The 19,921-nt window shown below is 45.3% G+C and overlaps 2 protein-coding genes across 2 annotated transcripts in view; both read right to left on the minus strand.

The window, feature by feature from the left end:
- Positions 1 to 9: 9 nt before the first annotated feature.
- On the minus strand, positions 10 to 4,375 carry tcp1 (t-complex 1). Its single transcript, XM_084560146.1, has 12 exons — positions 4,122 to 4,375; positions 3,528 to 3,613; positions 3,273 to 3,401; positions 2,853 to 2,950; positions 2,640 to 2,750; positions 2,340 to 2,521; positions 1,869 to 1,995; positions 1,418 to 1,593; positions 1,195 to 1,318; positions 885 to 1,077; positions 637 to 800; positions 10 to 438 (listed from the first exon to the last, which is right to left on the minus strand). Exons 1-12 carry the CDS (start codon positions 4,192 to 4,194, stop codon positions 225 to 227), a joined length of 1,677 nt encoding a protein of 558 aa, XP_084416272.1. The 5' UTR covers positions 4,195 to 4,375; the 3' UTR covers positions 10 to 224.
- Positions 4,376 to 6,043: 1,668 nt separating this feature from the next.
- Positions 6,044 to 19,921, minus strand: part of LOC311499312 (pleckstrin homology domain-containing family G member 1) — a 32,927-nt gene continuing 19,049 nt past the window's right edge. Inside the window, exons 5-17 of the mRNA XM_084560256.1 lie at positions 16,887 to 16,933; positions 14,659 to 14,809; positions 14,176 to 14,307; positions 13,342 to 13,524; positions 13,162 to 13,257; positions 12,755 to 12,841; positions 12,448 to 12,481; positions 12,259 to 12,351; positions 12,014 to 12,075; positions 11,706 to 11,897; positions 11,474 to 11,593; positions 9,531 to 11,376; positions 6,044 to 9,298 (exon numbers count right to left, since the gene is read on the minus strand). Of these exons, the coding sequence (XP_084416382.1) occupies positions 8,289 to 9,298; positions 9,531 to 11,376; positions 11,474 to 11,593; positions 11,706 to 11,897; positions 12,014 to 12,075; positions 12,259 to 12,351; positions 12,448 to 12,481; positions 12,755 to 12,841; positions 13,162 to 13,257; positions 13,342 to 13,524; positions 14,176 to 14,307; positions 14,659 to 14,809; positions 16,887 to 16,933 (4,053 nt within the window). The 3' untranslated portion in view covers positions 6,044 to 8,288. The remainder of the gene's footprint in view (positions 9,299 to 9,530; positions 11,377 to 11,473; positions 11,594 to 11,705; positions 11,898 to 12,013; positions 12,076 to 12,258; positions 12,352 to 12,447; positions 12,482 to 12,754; positions 12,842 to 13,161; positions 13,258 to 13,341; positions 13,525 to 14,175; positions 14,308 to 14,658; positions 14,810 to 16,886; positions 16,934 to 19,921) is intronic.

Below are 19,921 nucleotides of genomic sequence, written 5' to 3' on the forward strand. Positions count from 1 at the left end.
TTACACCAGTTTGAATTAACAAAATCAACGGTCATTTACAACCATTGGAGCTTTATTAAGTGTCCAAAAAAAAAGACAATCACTTACAGTTCCTTTGGAAGCAGAAGGGAGTGGGAGAACAGTAAACAGGCAAAAAGTGCACGGCCTACACTACAGCGACAGCCATGAAGAGCTCCTTATGTATAAATACAGACGTTGAACCTATCTGGACCAATCACAGCCTTCTAACCCTCCAGAGATCCAGACTGCACGGCGTCCCTGTACGACTGCCCGCCCTCCTTCGGCTCTGGGAACAGTTTGATGAGGTCGTCGATACGGAGGATGGTGATGGCGGCCTCGGTGGCGAACTTGAGGCTCTTTGTCTTAACCATGGTGGGCTCGTACACGCCAGCCTGGCGGTTGTCTCTGGGTTTGCCGTTGACCAAATCAAGACCAATCCTAAGAGACAAAAATGTTTAATGTTTACCTAGTGTCTATGAGGAAGATGAAACTATTTGACAAACCAGGGATATTTTGTTTGCTTGTCTGCCAGGACACTCAAACCAACTAACTTAGCATCAAGAACCAAATTTCCAGAAGAAAAATGTACAAACAGACATTAAATTTTATGACTAGAGCACCGAGGAAAAGTCTCACCACTTGAGATTCTTGCGTTCAGGGTTAACCTGAGCCTCATTGTGGAAGGCCCGAAGCTTGGCCACCAGGTCAGTGGAGTCCTGTGCTGCATTTACAGCCAATGTCTTGGGGATGACGAGGAGGGAGTGAGCGAACTCAGCAATGGCCAGCTGCTCTCTGGAACCCTGAAGACGCAAAAAGCAATGAGGTCAACTTCCACCGATCCCTCAATAGCTGCAAATCGCGACATATTTTTTCATAAAGCTCACCATGCTAGTAGCATAGTTCTCAAGGTAAATGGACAAAGCTGCCTCCACAGCGCCTCCTCCAGGTACTACAGACTTGGACTCCAGCACTCTCTTGACCACACAGAGAGCATCATGCAGTGAACGCTCCATCTCATCGCACATGAAATCATTGGCTCCACGCAGAACGATGGAGGCTGATGTGCGTGCTTTGGTACTGAGGGAACACAAAGTTGGAAAATGATGCATCAGTTCCGCTAACAGCAGTGTGTACTTGTCACACTCGATTGTTTTACACCTGAAAGGAGCATAAAATATTTAAACCGCTGCTTACTTCTTAACAAGGATGAGCTCGTCATCACAGACGCGTTCCTGCACGACCTCCTCGGCTTGACCGAGCATAGTGGCCTCAAATGTCTCCTCCCCTTCCAAGTTGGTCAGAGAAGGGCAGACGGTGGCTAAGAACGGACAGAAAATGAAACGCAGCGATATTTACTGAAACTGAAGACATTAAAATACGTACACAGATTTAAAAAAGCATTGTGTTTCCTTCCTACCTCCTGCAGCCTTGGCGATGCGTTTAAGGTCCTTCTTGAGAACCCTTCTGACTGCCATGGCTCCAACATCCACAAAATACTTCAGACACATGTCATCAATGCCTCCGGTGGTCAGTATAACATTTGCACCAGCTGCCAAAATCTTTTGGATCCTCTCCTTGGTGATATCGGATTCCCTGAAATCAAACATTTAGATGTCAGTTTTGTTTACAATGCCGCAACGAAGCTACAAATTATTTGACTTTCTGCAAAACCAAACAGTGTCCAGCCCACAACAGTAGACCAGCAGCTTAAAGAGAAAGCGCGGCCTTGACTTTGAGCTGCTTATGTTTTCTCCCACGCGTATCACTGTGTGAGCTAATGATTCAGCACCACAGCAAATTTAAATGGGAGGATTTTTAAGTGTGTGTGAGAGAGAGAACGCAAAACAGAGATATTTTCTCTCAGGCACCTTTGTCTGATTTGGTCAAGCTTCTCTGGGTCGTTGATAATCACTTGGACTCCCATCTTCATTTTGGTCTTCTGCAGACTGAAGTCCAGGCAAGCAATCTTGGCGTTGACGACGCGCTTCACCATGCCTTTAGATAAAGAAAAACACAATATGTGTTCAATGCTGGAAATATGTAAAGGGACATTTACATAGATTATTTTAATTAAACAACACTATGAGGAAAACAGTAATAAATTGCAATTTTTTAATCTTTAATTCCAGCTATGAATCTATTGTTTGGCCAGAAGAAGTGCCACAGTTTGCAAAATACTGCAACTCCATTCTTCAAAGCCAGTGTACTGTCTCCCACGCGTATCACTGCATACATCATCAAACAAGACATAGCAGCAAATTTAAATGGGAGTCTTAATAAGCAGCCTTTGTGCAGACTACTTTGCAATGTGTGAATTTCAGACTTCGTGACAGACGTACCTTGTGATCCAACTGTGCAGTTCAACGCGTATCCGTTGACCAGGAAACTCTCTTTCTGGCTGCGGCCGTGGGCTTTCAGCACGTTGACAGAGTTGATGGGATACTTGGCAACTCCCTTACCGTCCACAAACTTCACAGCCAGGGCAGCGTCCACCACCATGTTAGCAAAGAAGTCTGCATCGCTGAAGGCTCAGAGTCAAGGCGGACACATGAAACGGAGAGGAGCTTTCTGCGTATGCACACAACGCCGAATACAAATTGTACAAATTTCCTTTCAGCTCATTCAACTAAAAAGGATACCTTCCAATAATTTTGGAAGACATTGAGGTCTTGGCTGCGTTGATGAGGCACTCTCTGCCGAGGTCGTCTGTCCCGATGGTGAGATTCTCATTAATGTAGCGCACTGCTTCTCTAGAGGATGAAGACAAAACGTGTTTGAACATCAGAAAACCGGAACAGATCCTGCCCATTTTAAAAAATAATGTGTTAAAAGTTACATTAGCATCATCTTACTTGCAAGCCAAACGGTATCCACTGATGACTGATGTGGGGTGAATCTTCTGCTTCACCAGCTCATCTGCGCTCTTAAGCAACTCAGCAGCAAGAATGACCTAAAATGAGGTAACACCAAGAACAACGTAACATGAAACCAGTTTTTATTTTCCACCTAGAAAATAGCACGCATCAGTAGGTGTCTATAAGCACTGTATCATCCTTTCATTGGGAGTGGCAGAAATGAGGCCGCTCAACTCCTTCAGACATTGAATGACAGTTCCTCTTTCCTGTTAGCATAGCCACACATCCGTAACAAGAGGCAGATGCATGGTACTAAAACAGGACATTTTAAGTCACATAATGAAACTGTATTTTCTAAGAAGCACAGAAGCACAGGCTGATGGAAGTCAGCTAGAGTCGGCTGCTGAGCCCGCTCACCACAGACGTCGTCCCATCTCCGACCTCCTTGTCCTGCAGGTCAGCCAGTTCACACAGGACCTTAGCAGCTGGGTGCTCCACTTCCAGCAGCTTCAGGATGGTTGCTCCGTCGTTGGTGATGGTCACGTCCTGTCAAAACGGACATGAAAATAAACTCATGAGCAACTAAGGAGTTTAAAATTCGGCGTCTTGTACACGCACACCCACACAAAAAAAATAAAAAACGGTGTAGGTTTTACTGAATGCGACACACACCCCAATGTCGTCCACCAGCATCTTGTCGAGCCCGACGGGTCCGAGGGAGCTCTTGACGATGTTGGCGATGGATGATGCGGCCATGACTGCAAAGTAGAGGAAGTTGTAACTCGCTAGCAAGAAATAACACACTCTCTACAATTAAATATAGTCGATATGTGCAGTTTCATGCCTGCATTAACTTATAGCAACACATAAATAACATATTCTGTCATTTTATTTAGTGGGGCGCACAGTCAGCTAGCCACACCTTCAGACCATGACAGTGTTTTTCTCTCCCACTAGCATAGCCGTCCATTCATTATAACGCGAATGGAAGGTACTAACATGGGACTGCGGCGGTGTTTTAAATGTTAGCAAGATTACAAGCAAACCGTGTATAAAGAGTAGGCTTTGTGGCGCTTTGGAAAATTTCCACCAAAGACGGAACTCGGACTTTCAAGTTGACAATAAAGTTAGCTGAGCATTAGCAGAAGCCGCACGTGTGTGCCATACGCAGTAAACGAGTCCCCTTTTTCCTGCCGCGCGCGGCCAACGCACAGAAAAGACGTTAAGTTCACCCGACGCATAAACTTAAACAGTGCAACAACTCACCATTTTGTGTGCGGACAGATTCGCCAGATGTCCTCTGGCCGAGCACGTTTAACGGACCATCTAATAGCGACATTTTGGAGCACTACCCAGACGAGAAGAAAGGAAGCGGCGCGGTGCACTCTGGGTAAACCGGCGTTAAGCAGAAGGTTCGAGAAGAAAAAAATATAAAAAATCTCGCGCTATGCCGAGTAAGAGCGTCTAACTGTGTAGCGGTGCTCAACCTCAAATCTACGAGAAAGTGTCACGACAAGCAGTTCATTTATAAAATATGAAAAGTGAATTTTGTCACGTTATTTCTCATAAACCACACTTCCCAGCATGCCTCCAAAACCTAGCGCCACCCTTTTTTCTTCTTCTTCTTCTTCTTCGACTTTGTCTTCTTCTACGTCTTCTCTGTTCTTCGGACGTTGTCTACTTTACAATAAACTGTCAGAGCGCCCCCTTGCTGTTGGTTTTGTTGTGGAGAAATACTTTATTGATGTGTTCTGTTTATTCAAAATATAGATATAAGATTTTTGTCTTTTTTTTTCTTACTTTGTCTCCATCTTATTTATTATTTGCCTATTTCTTTTAGGACTAATTTATATTGTGTTTACTGTTTACATTGTATGTATATATTTGTACAGCTGTATTTTTCCTTTTTTTTAATCATATTTTATTCTTATAGTTAAAAATTTTGCCTGTTCTATGTCTTTTGTATTGCACTATTTAAGCCAGGAGCTACCGCACAAAATTTTGTTATGTTCTCACATAATGACAATAAAGGATTCTTGATTCTTGATTTGCACTTTAGTCACTTTACTCCTACAGTCGGTTTACATTCTCCATGGACATTCTGGATAGTTAAAAGATTTATGGCAAGGTAACTTGTATATACTTTGTATTTGTTCTATTTTTTTCTATTTTGGTTTTTTCCCTAAAACATCTGTACTTGCACGTTATGCTGCTCACTTGTGCCTTAAATTGCCTCCCGGGGACAAATAAAGTTTTCTGAATCTGAATCTGAATATAGTCAGCAGTAAGGTTATACCATTGTCAGATGACATGCTGCTACAGACACACTAGTGTTTAAAATGATGATGAACTGTCAACTGATTGTTTGGGAAATAATTAGACAGTTATTTGGATCAAAATTATTGGACTCCATGTGACTGTAATAATAATAATAATACATTATTTTTATAGGCACCTTTCAAAATACCCAAGGTCACCGTAAAACAGGGTTTAAATACATAACGGACATCAAAAGCATTAAAAAACTAGTATAAGACACTAAAAGATGAGAAGAAAAAGAAAACTGGTGTGACTTTAAATCTCTGTATTTATGATTGGAAAAATAACTATATTAATCCAAAGAAGAATGAAATCATTTAAGATGAAACTTTATTGATCCCTATGGGAAAATTGTTATCTATTCTGTTTTCTATACAAAACAGAACAAGGTAAGAGAAGAAAAAGAGTAAATTATATTAAAGATACAAAACATATCAGGTTCTAAGTCACTAGTTCACTACAACCACTATTAATAACTACAGTTCCGTGATAAACCAACCAAAGTAAAATAAAAGGCTGAAGGGGTGGAGGCTGAATAAATATATAATTCATGAATCAATTCAATTCAAATCACTTTATTTGTCCGCAAACACCGTATGCTAATCACATAAGGAAGCAAGACTTTGAATAAGCTGTTCAACAATTTTTGAGCAGACTTTAACCATGGTCTGAATATCTTGAATAATGGCGAACTCCAATAAGAGGATTGCAACCCATAATGTTGATGCCTCTAACAACAGTTTTAAATTTGCTGCTTACAAATGAACACAATCTTAGTTGACAGGGACTGTTTTTCTGTGTCAAATTACTTTTTGATACTCTCGGTTATGCTTACCAACTTCTACTTTTTCAGTGGATATTTGGGATTGTGCTAATAACAGCACTTTTCCGGGTTCGAATCCATGGGCCGACTGGGCCTTTCTGTGTGGAGTTTGCATGTTCTCCCTGTGTCTGCGTGGGTTCTCTCCGGGTACTCCAGCTTCCTCCCACCGTCCAAAGACTTGCTGGTTAGGTTAATTGGTGATTCTAAGTTGGCCGTAGGTGTGCATGTGAGTGTGAATGGTTGTCTGTCTCTCTGTGTTAGCCCTGCGATAGACTGGAGACCTGTCCAGGGTGTACCCCTGCCTCTTGTCCGATGACAGCTGGGATAGGCTCCAGCAGACCCCGTGACCCTTAACAGGAATAAGCGGGTACAGAAGAAGATAATAACTGTACTTTTAGTCATGTAAAGAATCTCAATGCTGCTTTTTCTCAAATGTTCCACTACTATGCCATGCGTCTATGCCCTGTTGAATGTTTATCGCCTGCAGCTCCACCTGCTGCACTGACATTTTCAATTAATAATAACCACAAAAAGCCCAAAACGTTAGTTTAATCTGAATTTATTACCTCCAATACATTGTTTTGTTGAGCAATGACAACTAGGCAGTTAAAAAAAATACAGAACACTTAACTTAAACATCAAAGCATTATAAAGCATACCTATGGCATACAAGAATAACTTTCCTAAAATGTACATCTTTACAAAGTGTTTACAAATAAAAAATAAAGAAAGAAACAGAAAAAAAGTGCAAAATAAGAGTCAATGAAGACCAACAATCCCCACCAGTGAAACAGAGGACAAAAAAATATACAATGAAAAATAAAAATAATAATAAAAAAAAAACATACTTCATATTCCTAACTTGTGTTTGAGTTCCTGAATGAAAACTAGGCCGCAGTGTTGTGCTTTCACCAGCTTTTCACGTGACTCGTGATTGATTGTTTAACCAGTGCGTGGTAGAAAAACGACAATTCTCTGATAACATTCACAGTATCTGATTCGAATTTGGTGAGAGTCCATAAATTGTAATGGATCTTTCAATAAATATGTTTTACTTTCATTTACAACCAGCCTGTGGCCTGCAGTAAGAGTGACAAGGGGAAGTGATGCTTTCAAATAAATAGGACGCAGTGTGTGTGGGTGTGTTTGTGTGTGTGTCGTAAATCCTGGGTTTGCTTCAAGGGGAGAGAAAATAACTGTGAACCTTAATGAAATGAGCGTGGGTGCGATCTCAGTAGTGTAACAGTAAACAAGGTAAAAAAACAAAACAAAAAAGAAACAAATGTACACCAAATACAGTACTGTAGTCCTTGAACTAACCCTCCTTTGTGGTCCCTCTTATAAACAAATTAGCATTATTTCTCTTTTTTAAAAAGACACATCATCTACTCGTTGAGTTGAACCGAGATGACGCCCCCAGATTATTACACGTAAAAACCTTTTGTGATTCGCTCACAGATTCAAAATAAATACTACGGCTTCTTATTAGACTCACTAAGATATCAGCGTCTTCTCTGGATTTTTAAAGCACGATACCCCTACGGACGACAAAGCTGGCAGATAGAGCGACACACGGCAACTTCATAATAGCCTCACGGGGTCTAGTTGTACTTAAACCTACCGAATGCTGTGATTTCTTTACAGCTGCGCCCTGTTTGTTACAGTTATTGCTAAAACCAACTAGCTCGAGTAGCAAAATCCAAAGACTGCAAATCTGTAAATTTGTAAAGCGGCTTATTTCAGAGCTGATTCGTAGTGTAAGCACGATTAAAAACGCTAGCCGTGACTGGGTTTCACCCTCTCCTATCGAGGTTAAGATAAAGCTAGAGGTGAAGACGCAGTTAAAATAACCTTAAGAGCAAAGTTAAAAGAAAGAGCTATGACTGAACTCCTGACACGGGTTAAAACCGTCCGATGTTTGATGCACCTGCACAGAAGAGATTTCAACTGCCGTTAACTATACAATGTGACTTCATGTGACTCCAATTCTGTCTATCGGGCTCACGTGGAAAGCCATTAAAGATTCACTGATTGACTGTTAAAACCCACTCAGTCACGCTCAAACTGAGAACTTTGCTTTTTACAACAACTCGCCACCTTTCCCAGCAGATGTCTGGAAGTGCTAAGGCAGCTCACGAGCAGGCTTCGATGTGGCATTCAGACCATTAACGGTAACAAATATTGGTGTAATATTTATTGTTGTTTGTGGTTTATGATGAAAGTCATTCAAGGCAAAGCAGTAGTGTCCCCTTTGTTGCTATATATGCTGTATGTTAATGTATATTTGGCTCTTAGGCAAAGCTGCTGGAGCTCAGACACTGAAACTTCTCCCTCAGAGACTGGACGATGTTGGGCTGGTTCTGCTGCGGCTCGCTCCACAGGTATTTCTCCAGCTGCTCGCGGTCCAGAGACCTCAGCGGGTTGCAGGTGCGGACCGGGGTGCACGGCAGGCTCTGAGAATGCAAAAGGCCCCGGTTCTGACCGGAAAGGGCCGCCGTGCCGCCATTTCTCTGCGCCACCCTGTCCGGCTCGAGCTCGCTCTCGTCCTCTGAGCGGATCTCTACATAGTCATCGTCGTCTTCCCCGTTGTCCTTAAAGTTGGCCAGGTAGTTCTGGGTGGCGGTGAGTATGCTCAGCGCCGAGGCCCGATTCAGCACCACCACCTGTTGGCCGTCGTGCAGGGTGAGATCTGAGTGTCCCTGGGTGGACCACTCCGGGAGGCTGCTCTGCCGACCAACCCGGCCCAGACTGGGGCCGTGAATTCTGTCTGTGGATCGATCCACAGCGGGTCCGTTACATTTGAGTCCAGACTGATGGTTCTTCTCCTGCTGCTGGCCGCCCAGAGAGCCGACTGACTGACAGTGACCCGGCGGAGGACACTTTGAGGAGGGCGAAGATGGCGCGTTAAAGGAGGGATGCCTCTTAATGGAACTGTACACGTGTTCCTCCTTCTCGCTCGGCGCCGACATGCAGGAGCTCCACCTCTGTGACGGAGGAGTGGTTGGGGAGGGGGGTAGGGTCTTGAGAGAAGGGATGGAGCAGGCGGAGGTGAGCCTACGCTGAGGGGTAGAAGACGCCCGGGCCTCCCCGCCTTCGCCGGAAGACATGAACCGGGCCAGCTCTCCATTGCTGTAAGTGGAGTGGAGCCAGTCCTCCTCCAGGGAGGTCTCAGGCATGGACGGGGAGGACGACAGCCCTGGGTGCATGTGATGTGGAGTAGCGGAGGTCTGACCACCTTGACCAGGAGAATCCTTAAACATCACCTGGTCGTAGAGCTGGGAGTATTCGGCTATTCTCGCACCTGAAGAGGAAACACAGAGGATATGAGCAAAGGTGTATTTTTCAAGTCTTACTCATGAACCTGCAGTATCAGCTTTTGGCCATTTGGTGGCAGCAGAAACAACGCAACACAAGTGCACAGACGGAGAAACTAGCCTGACAAACCAAAACTATGAGTTAAAAGAAGGTTTACAAGTGCCCTGAGTATCAGTCAGAGGTTAATAACGATTTGGAGACAGAAAGAGATGAGATACCTATGGCTGCACCGCCCTGTTTCTTCTCCTCCAAGATGGCAGCGAGGTCCTTCTGTTTCTTCTCCGCTCTGGTCCGACTACAAGAGTCTCCGGGGTCCATGCTCCTCATGCGCAGCAGCTGGTTGGCTTTCTTGATCTTCTGACTGTACTGCCGTGCCATCAGGAACACACGGCTCTTGTTTTTCTCCATCTGGTCCAGGTCCACGGACCCGCCCAGAAGGAGAGAGGAGGACGCCAGGGGGGAGTCCAGACCCGCCAGCTCCCCTGGAAACAAACTGTGGAGGTCCTTGAGGGAAGTGTCTCTCGGAGTGGGGGTTCGCTGCGGGAGCTCCACCAGGTCGTCATCCTCCAGGCGAAAGCTGCCGCTGCTGAGGCGAGCCAGTCTGTTACGGATGTTCTTCACCGTCCCTGGCGGGGGCTCTGGGGTGGCGGGAAGGGGGCGTGACGCTGGATCAGGGCTGTGGCTTTCTTCTTCAGTGGTGCCTTCGCTTTGCAGGTCAGGGAGGTTGATGAGTGGGATGGTGAATGAAGGTGTGGAGGTGACAGGTGGGGTTTTAGGCTGATGTGCTGGGGGACTCTTGGCCGGGGGGCTGGCTGCTTGAGGACTAATTACAGGAGGGCTCTTCGTTGGACTGTTTTTGACAGATGAGGCCTTCTTCTTAGGCGACTCGCTGGCGCTGACGGGGAATGCAGCAGGAAGTCGATCAGCTTTCTTCTCATTGTTCTTGATGTAGTTTTCCAAGTCGTTCCAGATCTCGTCAACCTGCTCAGACATCTTATCTCCTTTCTGTGGGCGTTGGGAAAAGTTCTCAGAGGCAGAAAAGGAGGAAAGATCTCGCTCAGAAGAACACGGGACAGGACTGGAGGCTTCCGGTCCTTCCACCTCTCCAGAGTGGAGACTTTCCTCTGACACAAACCCTCCAAGACTCTCAGTCAGGTCCTGTTCTGAGGCCATTAGGCTGTCCCTCTCTTGTTTTTGTTTATTGCCTTCATTCATTCCCTTTGTCTCTGTTGGCGGTGGCTCCCTAAAACAGATGGTGTCATAGATATTCTCCTCCACTATCTTGAGTTCACACGTCCCAAAAGGCTTGCCCTCCTGTGTGGAGGAGCGGTTGCTCTCCGACGAAGCATCTGCTTCAACCACAGACTCTGTGACCCCTGGAGGACATGGTGCTTTAGCTGCCTCGCCTTGTGAACCCTGTACATCTACACATGTCTCTTTCCTCGACTGGCTTTCTTCATGGTCCCGCCTGATGAGGCCCATGCTCTTCAGGTCCTCATAGCTGATATTGTCATACACATTTTCAATATCGTCTATCGTCAGCTGCTCGGCTGAGGAGGACCCAGATATGTCATTGCTGGATGACTCAGTGTGGATCACATCCAGGTTGCCGGACTGATCATCTCTGGGGCTCTCCCGAGCCTCCGTAGCCTTCTCCCCAGCACTGCTCGCTCTCCGCAGGACTCTGCTGCTATCGGGCGGCGGGTCAATCTGCACCGTTGGCACCTGTTCAACGTGCCAGCTGCAGGGCCGAGCTGTCCTGGGCGATGACGGAGCCTCTGACCTCTCCGGGGGCACCTCTGGTTCCGCCGGTCCGCTTGGCTCTGTGGGGACAAACATTTGGTAGATGTCCTCTTCCTCGTCATCAGGCTGCATGGTCCTCTGACGCGTGGGGAACATGGCCCTGCGAGCCCGATGGTCCGCCCAAATGTTCCTCACAGAGGGGTCAGTTTCTGTGACTATTACAGCAGGAATAGGGGAGTCTGGAGGCTCCTCTGTCACGCGAGGCGTCCTGAGAAGAGGAGGGTGGTGACTTCCTTCCCTTACTAGTGATTCTCTTGCTCTCTGAGTTGAAAGAAAGCAGAGATAAGTTGGTTAGCATGTGACTGAGACAGTCTAAAAAAACAATGTACTGCAATGCAGGTATGAATTATTACAGTACCTGTAGGTCTGAGGGGCTCATGTTAAATGATTTCCACTGTTCTATGTGGTCAACCGATGCTTGAGGGTTCAGCCTCTTCCTGCTGCTTTTGCCAGGAACCCTGAGCCTCTTTCTGCCTCCCTGAATTCAGAGTTATCAGCGTTAGCATTTTTGAAGCACTGTGGACGGATGATGAAGGACCTATGTAATACGTCATTTTAACACAGTCCCGTTTTGGCCTGCATGAACTCACCAGGCCGCTGTCATCCTCATCATCGGCATCCTGCTGATGCGGCTCCTCCCCTTCCTCCCTGTCGCTGTGGTCATAGTGATCGCCCGGATCCAGGGACTCCTGTGATTGGTTGATGAGGCTACGGCTGCGACCTATAGTGCCCAGAGCCAGCTGGGACACCGGGGAAAGCAGGGTAGCACCCAGACTTGTTCGCTGGAGAGCAGGAGGAGGAGGAGGAGGAGGAGGACGGGTTAAAATTTGGTTAAATGAGATCTGTATTTACAGCTTTAAACGTGTTAAAACTGGTCGTCAGGTTCATCTTGACTCACCTTTTCACCATCGGTGTTGGCAGCGTTCTGCTTTGCATTCTTCAATAATTTGGAAAGAGGTTCTGGGAAGACGGAATAAAGTATGAAGAGCCAAGTTCAGCCATATAATTGTAACGGTGCATGTTTAGTATGTTATCGGTTTTATTTTGTCTGTATTTTTGCAGCTTGATTTAGGGGAATAAAGCTTTAATTTAACTTCTCTCGCTCAGTGAACTCTATATTTTTCTATTTTTATTTCTATTTACCTTTCCTGCGTCCTCTACGAGGAGTGGGGCCTTCCTTGGTTTGAGGGGAATCCTTCTTGTCACCGTCGGGACTGTAATGAAACCCTGGATGATCTGGAGAAATGACAGAAAACAATATCCCATAAACACATACTGTATACCTGCAGCGAAGATGAAAATAAATCTAAATAAATGTAAATTGGCACTTACGTGTTGCATCCATCTCCAGAATGGCTTGTTTGGCCTAGAATTAAAATTACAAAGTTCGGGTGAGTTCAACAGGTATAGATAATGGATCAATATAAAATCAGACACTAGGTGGCGCCAAACTCCAGCCTTGATTCAAACATTTAGCTCAAGATTGACACTTAACAAGCAGGCCCAACCATCAGAATGACAGTAAATGAGTGGAAGACACATGGAAAACGAATACAGAGAAGGAAAGTTACATTTCCGATGCTTTCCACTCTAAATCTGCCTTCACGTCACCAGTGATTAGAGAGACAGCTGCGCTCACCTTGGCGGGGATTTTGGCAGGATGGTTTTCAAGTATGAGTCTCTTGAGGTGTAAGATCCACATGCGCTTGTCTTGCTGTGATTTGGCCTGAGGAAGAGAAGCTAGCGTCACATGTGCACTTTAAAGGCAGCTGCAAGGTTGGCTTTCTTACATCACAGACTTGTTTTTTTCCCAGTGCTAGCCCAAAACACGACATTTAGGTAACAACATCAGCTTTTAAGCTCTCGACGGGTCTGAACAATACTCTATCCCTGACTAGCTATAAAACAATCAGACAAGAACAATGAGCACATTTTCTGAGTACACTCTTGTACACTGCTGCTGAGAGCTACATTTTCAAACATGCAATTACACTCAGCTGGAGTTTGTTATGATTTATGTGGCTTTTTAATGCAGTGTTGCTATACCTGGACTGTGTGTTGCAGTTTGGGATTCTTGTAGTGAAAGACACTGAAACTCAGCGGTTCTTTAGGAATAACTTCCACCAGCATCAGGTTGCAGCACTGCAAGAGACAATCAGGACGTCATGTTTAAGAATACCGTCAAGTCTCTTTGGGACGCATAGCGCCTCAAGCTGCGTGACTGACCAGGATGTGAGCCTTGTACGTGTAGGTTTCTTCTCGTTTCTTGGTGATCAGCAGCAGCTTGTCAAACAGGAAGAGAGTTCTTTCGTTTTTGGCTCGCTGCAGACGAAACGTCCCTTCGAGAACCAGCTCCCCGTAGCCGATCAGATCGGGGCCCTTCCAGTTGGTCAGGAGGCTCTGGATTTCCTGCAGCACGGAGAGAATTACGTAATGAGGAGAGTAAATTGATCGTTTGTTTCAGCAGAAAACAGGAAAAAACAATTATGCACTTGCGATGGCGAGGAGATTTTTGAGCACATAATAATGAAGTAGAACTGATCCAGTTTTAAGCTAGCAGACGGACGTAGAGGATGTGTCTACTGAGTGATTGAAATAAAAAAAAGTTAAGGGAAAATTAAAAGGGACAGTGGTAAGTATAATATATAATATGTAACGAAGAAGAAAACAACTGACAGCCAATACTTTGTCCAGCCACTTGGAGAAAATGTTTCCACACATTCCTGCATTCATCTGACCGTTCCGTCTCCCAGCAGATAAAAGAAACTAAGCTTCCCTTTTATGTGTCCTCCTTATGCAAGGCCATCATTAGCCCAGTGGAAAATGCAGTGACTTGCGTAAGATGTGGGGAGGATCGGGGCCTTGGCTGATTCAAACCTAGGGTTCACATAACTGCTGCGCAGCACAATAAAAAAAAAATTGGCTCCTGGAAAAAGAGCTTGAAGCTAGTCTGTCGGTTTTAGCTAATGAGAGACACAGAAAGCATGCCGGACACGATGTTTGGGGGGAAAAATGGGACGAGAGTGACAGCTACAAATAATTTTCTCATCTCGTGTTTACCTGCAACCTCACGGCGTGTTCGTGCTTCCTCTTCATGTCGTTGATGTGCCAGGCCACCCTCTGCATGGTGTCTATGGCTTCCTGCACAACCTCGTAGGTCTCTGTGTCCTTCTCCATGTGGTTGGCTATCTCCTGCACAGGCGGCACATGCAAACCCGGCGTGAGTGATACGTTCGCACACGCATGCACGTTCACGAACACACTGGTGCACGCTTTACTGCGAATACATGCTACTGCTCTCGGGCTCATAAAAAACAATGCATGCACTCAGATGAGAGCGCATACACAGGAGCATGCACACTGAGCACCATATGTCTAAACATTTGGCTTCTCCAGTGGAGCTCAGCCGGGGGCTTGACCGTATGCATTTGCATTCGACAATAAAAACATTAGCGTGAACTTAACAAGGGCGTTCCCTTCGCTTACATTTCTGCGGGCAAAGATTAATTGTCTGTGTGTCAGCGTGCGTTTGCGAGGACGTACATGCAGCAGTAAGTGGTACTTGAGGATCCTCTGCACTGGCTTGAGCAGGTAGGAGCCCAGGGGCAAGGAGTGTCTCAGAGATTCCTGGCGCTCGCGGAAAAACTTGGCCAACGCCTTGTTCCTCATGCATTCTGTGAGCACGGCTACCGACCTGTGGAGACAGAACACGGCAAATAAGATGTCAGGGACGTGTAGTAAACCGTAATTTGACGGTGATGACGAGTGAGAGCTGCAATCGGTGTTCTGATAGACCCTGCTGAAAAAAAAAAGGAAAGTTTAACCTGATCGGGGATAAAAATCATAACAAAAAGAAGGGAATATGAACTCAAAGACATCGCCATCAAGCCTTGAGTCTGGACAATATGGTCCAATTAGGTATGAACGTTTGTTTTTCGTTTGTTCCTTACTTAATTGCACTGCTATTTGTTTTTGAATTGCTCATTTGGACAGTTTTGCATCTTTCTTTTTTTACCCAAAAACTCCACTGACATTCAATAAATTGCTCATCAAGCTCTATTTCAGCTTCGGATGTCGCTCTCTAATTGACCGATAGTCGCTCGCCGCTTTTATTGTCGGCCAACACTCGCTAATTTTAGTTTGCAGCACTTTTTGCGCAAATTTGTAAGAGCCTAAATTTAGTGCTTGGCGGCGCTTGTGTTGCTGTGTGACCTACTGAACGAATAAAGAGCTCGTTCACTTACAAGCGGAGCCTTGCATGTGTGTGTGCGTGTACACACATCCACGGTGGAAAAAGACAGTTGCGAACTTGTGTCTTTCTTCTGTGTTTGTGTGTGTGTGTGCATGTCTGCATGTCTGAATTCCAGTGCAGCTCCACACAGGCCTCACATTGTTCTGGAGGAAACCCGACCTCGGAGCTCAGTATGACCATGATACATCTACAGCCTCTCTCTCTGTGCGTGTGTGTGTGCGAGAGTCGCCTTGTGTGTGTCGTGTGTGACCTTGGTAGGGGTCACCAGCTGTGGTGTGGATGTGGGAGAAGGTCTGTGTCAAACAGCTGACAACAGGCCCTTCACCATAGACGGTATATAAATATGGACAACGTGTCGCCACTTCCTCTCATTGGCCAAACTATTTCCCTGGGGATACGGGGCGGCGCCATCTTGGAGCCAGAGTCTGCGCGGTACGGTCCGAGAGTGGAGCCACGATATTGATGACCTGACAACACTTCCACCAGACTCACACGCAGTTTTGTTTGATTAATACTACGCTCTGCTCTACCTCAATCAGTTACAGGGAAATGTTGGATTATGGCAACTGGTGGTCGTCATTATGTCACATCCTGTTTCTATAGCGTCAAATAACCAACTAAAATGAAACATATCCCAAAAATTTTCATTTGAACATGCATCAACATTATATTAACCACCTAAAATGACAGAAACCATCCTTGAAAAAAATATTTGAAGTGTATTTTAGTGTTTTAGTTCGGCCCAAGTCCGATAACATGGAGGGGGCGGAGCTTATGACCTATACTGCAGCCAGCCACCAGGGGGAGCTCTACTTGCTTTGGCTTCACTTTTGAGGAGCCGTTCCTCCGTACATCTTTATACAGTCTATGCCCTTCACACAATGTTACACAATCAGCATTCAATTAGTCATCAATACTTCGTGAATATTCTCTCCCACGCGTGCCTATCTCAACATCTACTGTGGAATAGAAATGGTGGCCAGAGGAAGAGGTGTGTTAGGTAGGCGCAGTTAATCACCGCGTGAAGAACAGCCTCAAGTTTCACCCGATTTAATCGCACACCAACACACATTATTCCACGCAGGTGTCCCACGGCACCACGGCGCTCGACACAAAGCAGGATAAAACATTACCAGCGCCAGCTATGATAAGGTGACAGCGCTTAATACCCCCATCTGTCAGCGCGTCAGCTGTAACTCTGTCAATAGGCCACGAATAAAAGGACAGAAGAAAGAAAGAAAGAAAAAAAAACAAGAGCAGAAGCAGGAGAGAGACCCCGAGGCACAACTGACGGTAGACTCTTTGACTCCTGCTTCTTCTAGAGGAGGCTTCTATAGAGAGTGTCAGTTAGTCGGGGGAGGGTGGGGGGGAAACAGAGGTAACGCACTGAACGAAAGTGCACAATGGAGCCATGTGAGATGCTGGGAAGACGGCGGCTTATGGACGTGAGATCGGGATGAGATAAGGATGTTGTACAGACATAAACACAGACGCACACACACAGGGGTGGGTTTCTTACCGTGGGTAGTTGGTGCAGTACTGAGTGTAAATGTGGAATTCTTCACTCTGTAAAAACACAACGAGAACAAATTAGTTGATGCAGGAAACAAGACGAAGGGAGGAATCTGAAATAAAAAGTGCAAGAACAAATGATGTCATGCTTCCTGGTATTTGTGATGAAAGGGGAAAAGTGACAGGAATTAATATTCAGACTTTATTCCACATGCTTGCTGATATATTTCTGTTTGATCCGAAGCAGCAGCCTGGCCAACCCAAATTCTTTTTTAGTTTTTTTTTTATTTGTTTGTTTTTTAACTTTGTCTATTTCGAACACGTCTTAGCCAACTTCTAAGCTTCAGACTTCTGATTAGTCTTGGTCTTGTACCTCCCGTAATTAAACAGCTAATTGCACATTTGAACAGGAGATCTGCATCAGTCTCGCTCGATGTTCTCTGTGATACTGTCTGATGCAAATGCAATTAAACTGCCTAATTTGAAAAGTTTCTTCCTTTTCCCTCACGACAATAATTATCCTTCCAGTAAAACCAGCGCAGACTTTATACTGAAATCTGATATGGAGTCTGACGTAGATTTCAGAAATGATTTGAAAGTAGTGGACAATTAAACCTTACTTTAAAGCGCATGAGCTGTAGTAGATGATATTATATGACACCATAAAGCTCCACATCATTTCTGCCGGTTTATAGCCGCTGATACCGTATCTGCAGCGGATCGTGTCGGCTTTGATGGCCGGCCGGTTATTTCGCGTTTATTGGGTCTGCACACTCCCGAGCCCACGGACAAGGCCTCCACTCTCCTCCTAATTAAACCTCATCCCTGGCCTTTAATTCCCTTTTTATCCCGACAGCGCAGAGGGCTCGGATTAAATATCCCCCTTGTAACTCGTCGACGCCCCTTTAACTGAGACTTTTCCCACCTTGCATACCTCCGCGGACATCAAAGGCATCAGAGGCAGCATGACTTATCAAAGCTAGAACGAAACCTCTGCGCTCCCGTGCTCACATTATCCAGGCTTCATTCCCATTTCTGTCTCTGCGACATCTTTTCATCAATCTTTCATGGACGTTTTTGTCCATGGACGTTTTTGTCCATTCTTAATCTTGCACCCGTCCTTCGTTCCTTCCTTCCTTCCATCCATCCATCCAGTAGGTTTTCCTATTATCGTGCTCATTCTGAGGCCTCGAGATGAACCCTTAGCTGTTGCATAACGTGAGAGTCTAATTAAACTCCATTCGTGTCTATAAACACTAGGGGGTCACGGGATGCTTGTAGCTTTCAGGAAGCAGCTTCATAAACACACAGAACAGACAACCCACACACCCACACACCCACACCCACACAAAGAACAATCTGGATATTGACACATTTACCAGCATCTGATTAACAGTACACTTAAAGCAAAAACCTTAACATTCACATATGTCTGATGTGTCTACACTGCGAGTAAATCTAACGTCCAATCAAGTCAAAGCAAACAACTCAGCCTCCCTCACACAAACAGTGCGTCCCACTAAAATATACCGAGGACAAGAACACACACACAGATGCACAGACACAGATAGACTCTCATGACTCGCTAGCCTGAGGTGCTCCATGGGAACCCTCCTAAATTGAAGAGCAGAGCTCTCCTCCTCGTCTCCAGAAGTCTGCCGCCGCAGACCGGGCCTAAACACAACCAGATGTGCCACCATCGATTTCTGATGACACACGCTCCTAATACACACTCCTAATACCCCGCTGTGCCATGAACACAAGACCACAAGTACATAAAGGCTTCTATGGAGCGCAGATTTTTTTTTTTGCAGAGCATGCATAAGTGCACAGGCGCGCACATCTGGACGCTGTCTTTGAACTAAACCGGGAAACCAGCAGACCTTGAAATAACTACATCTATAATACGCTGCCCTTTTAGAAACATACATACAAGCCACGTTAAAAATCATATAATCATCATTTCTGCTTGTGAGAGAGCAGCTCCAATATATATCAGTCTAATTTTGTTGTTTTTCGCGTTTGTCGAGACCGGACCGGTCACAGTGAGTCATCGCAATAGAAGTTTAAGATCTCAGCGTAATCACGCTCCGTATCTGCTTCAGTCAGCATGTCGCAACCCATAAAATGCTTTAAAGGGTTGCTCAACACATAGCAAAGAGGATTTACTCAAACACAGGAGAACATGAGGATAGATAGCCAATTATCTGAGCGAGAGACAGGGAGAGAGATTTACAACTGGATGGTGTCTCTTCTTCAAACACGGTGCTGCGTTGTGATTCTTGGCTGCAGAGACTAGAAAAGTATTATCACTGTGTGTGTGTGTGTGTGTGTGTGTGTGTGTGTGTGTGTGTGTGTGTGTGTGTGTGTGTGTATTTTCACAGCAGAGAGTGAAAGAGAGGTTTCCAGGGTCTTAGCAGCCGTGACTAACCGTCAAAGCAAAATACAAAGGAACTCTGGTTAGTACGCTTTTACCAGAAGCAGGCTTGTGAAATCATGACGGAGTGCACCGAACAGCAGCTCTAATTATGTCTTCTTTAATGTAAAGGTTAGCCTGATGCTCAGTGGCGACTAAATATTTCCAGGTGCTGGTCTGACTCCTGGCTCACCTCGTACAACTGTATAAAAACTCCTCACTTAACAAGCCCGTCATCTAAAAGACAAAGTCATTTTTTAAACGTACGTGAAATTCAGACGCGATAACATCAGAAGTCGGCTTCCAAAACCAACTCGGTTTTAACTGCTTACAATAAAAACACAACGTATAAACACATTAGAACGTGTTCTGCAAAACAGACCCGTCTATTGGAGCTTCATGAAAGAATCATGGATGGTTGAGTTTTCCGTTACTTGCTACGTCCAACAGCCGCAATGAAACGCATTTTCTATCACCTTGAACGCATCGGTTTACCTATAAGCATGTGAACTTAGGGTGTCAGTGAAAACATGATGCTTTCACAGGCTGAGGAGCCTTCAGTAGTTAAACTACTGTATATGTAGGAGAAATGCGACAAAAAGATGACGAACAGCCGGGACGAAACA

This window comes from Chelon labrosus (assembly GCF_963514085.1).
Source record: "Chelon labrosus genome assembly, chromosome: 14".
Lineage (NCBI taxonomy): Eukaryota > Metazoa > Chordata > Actinopteri > Mugiliformes > Mugilidae > Chelon > Chelon labrosus.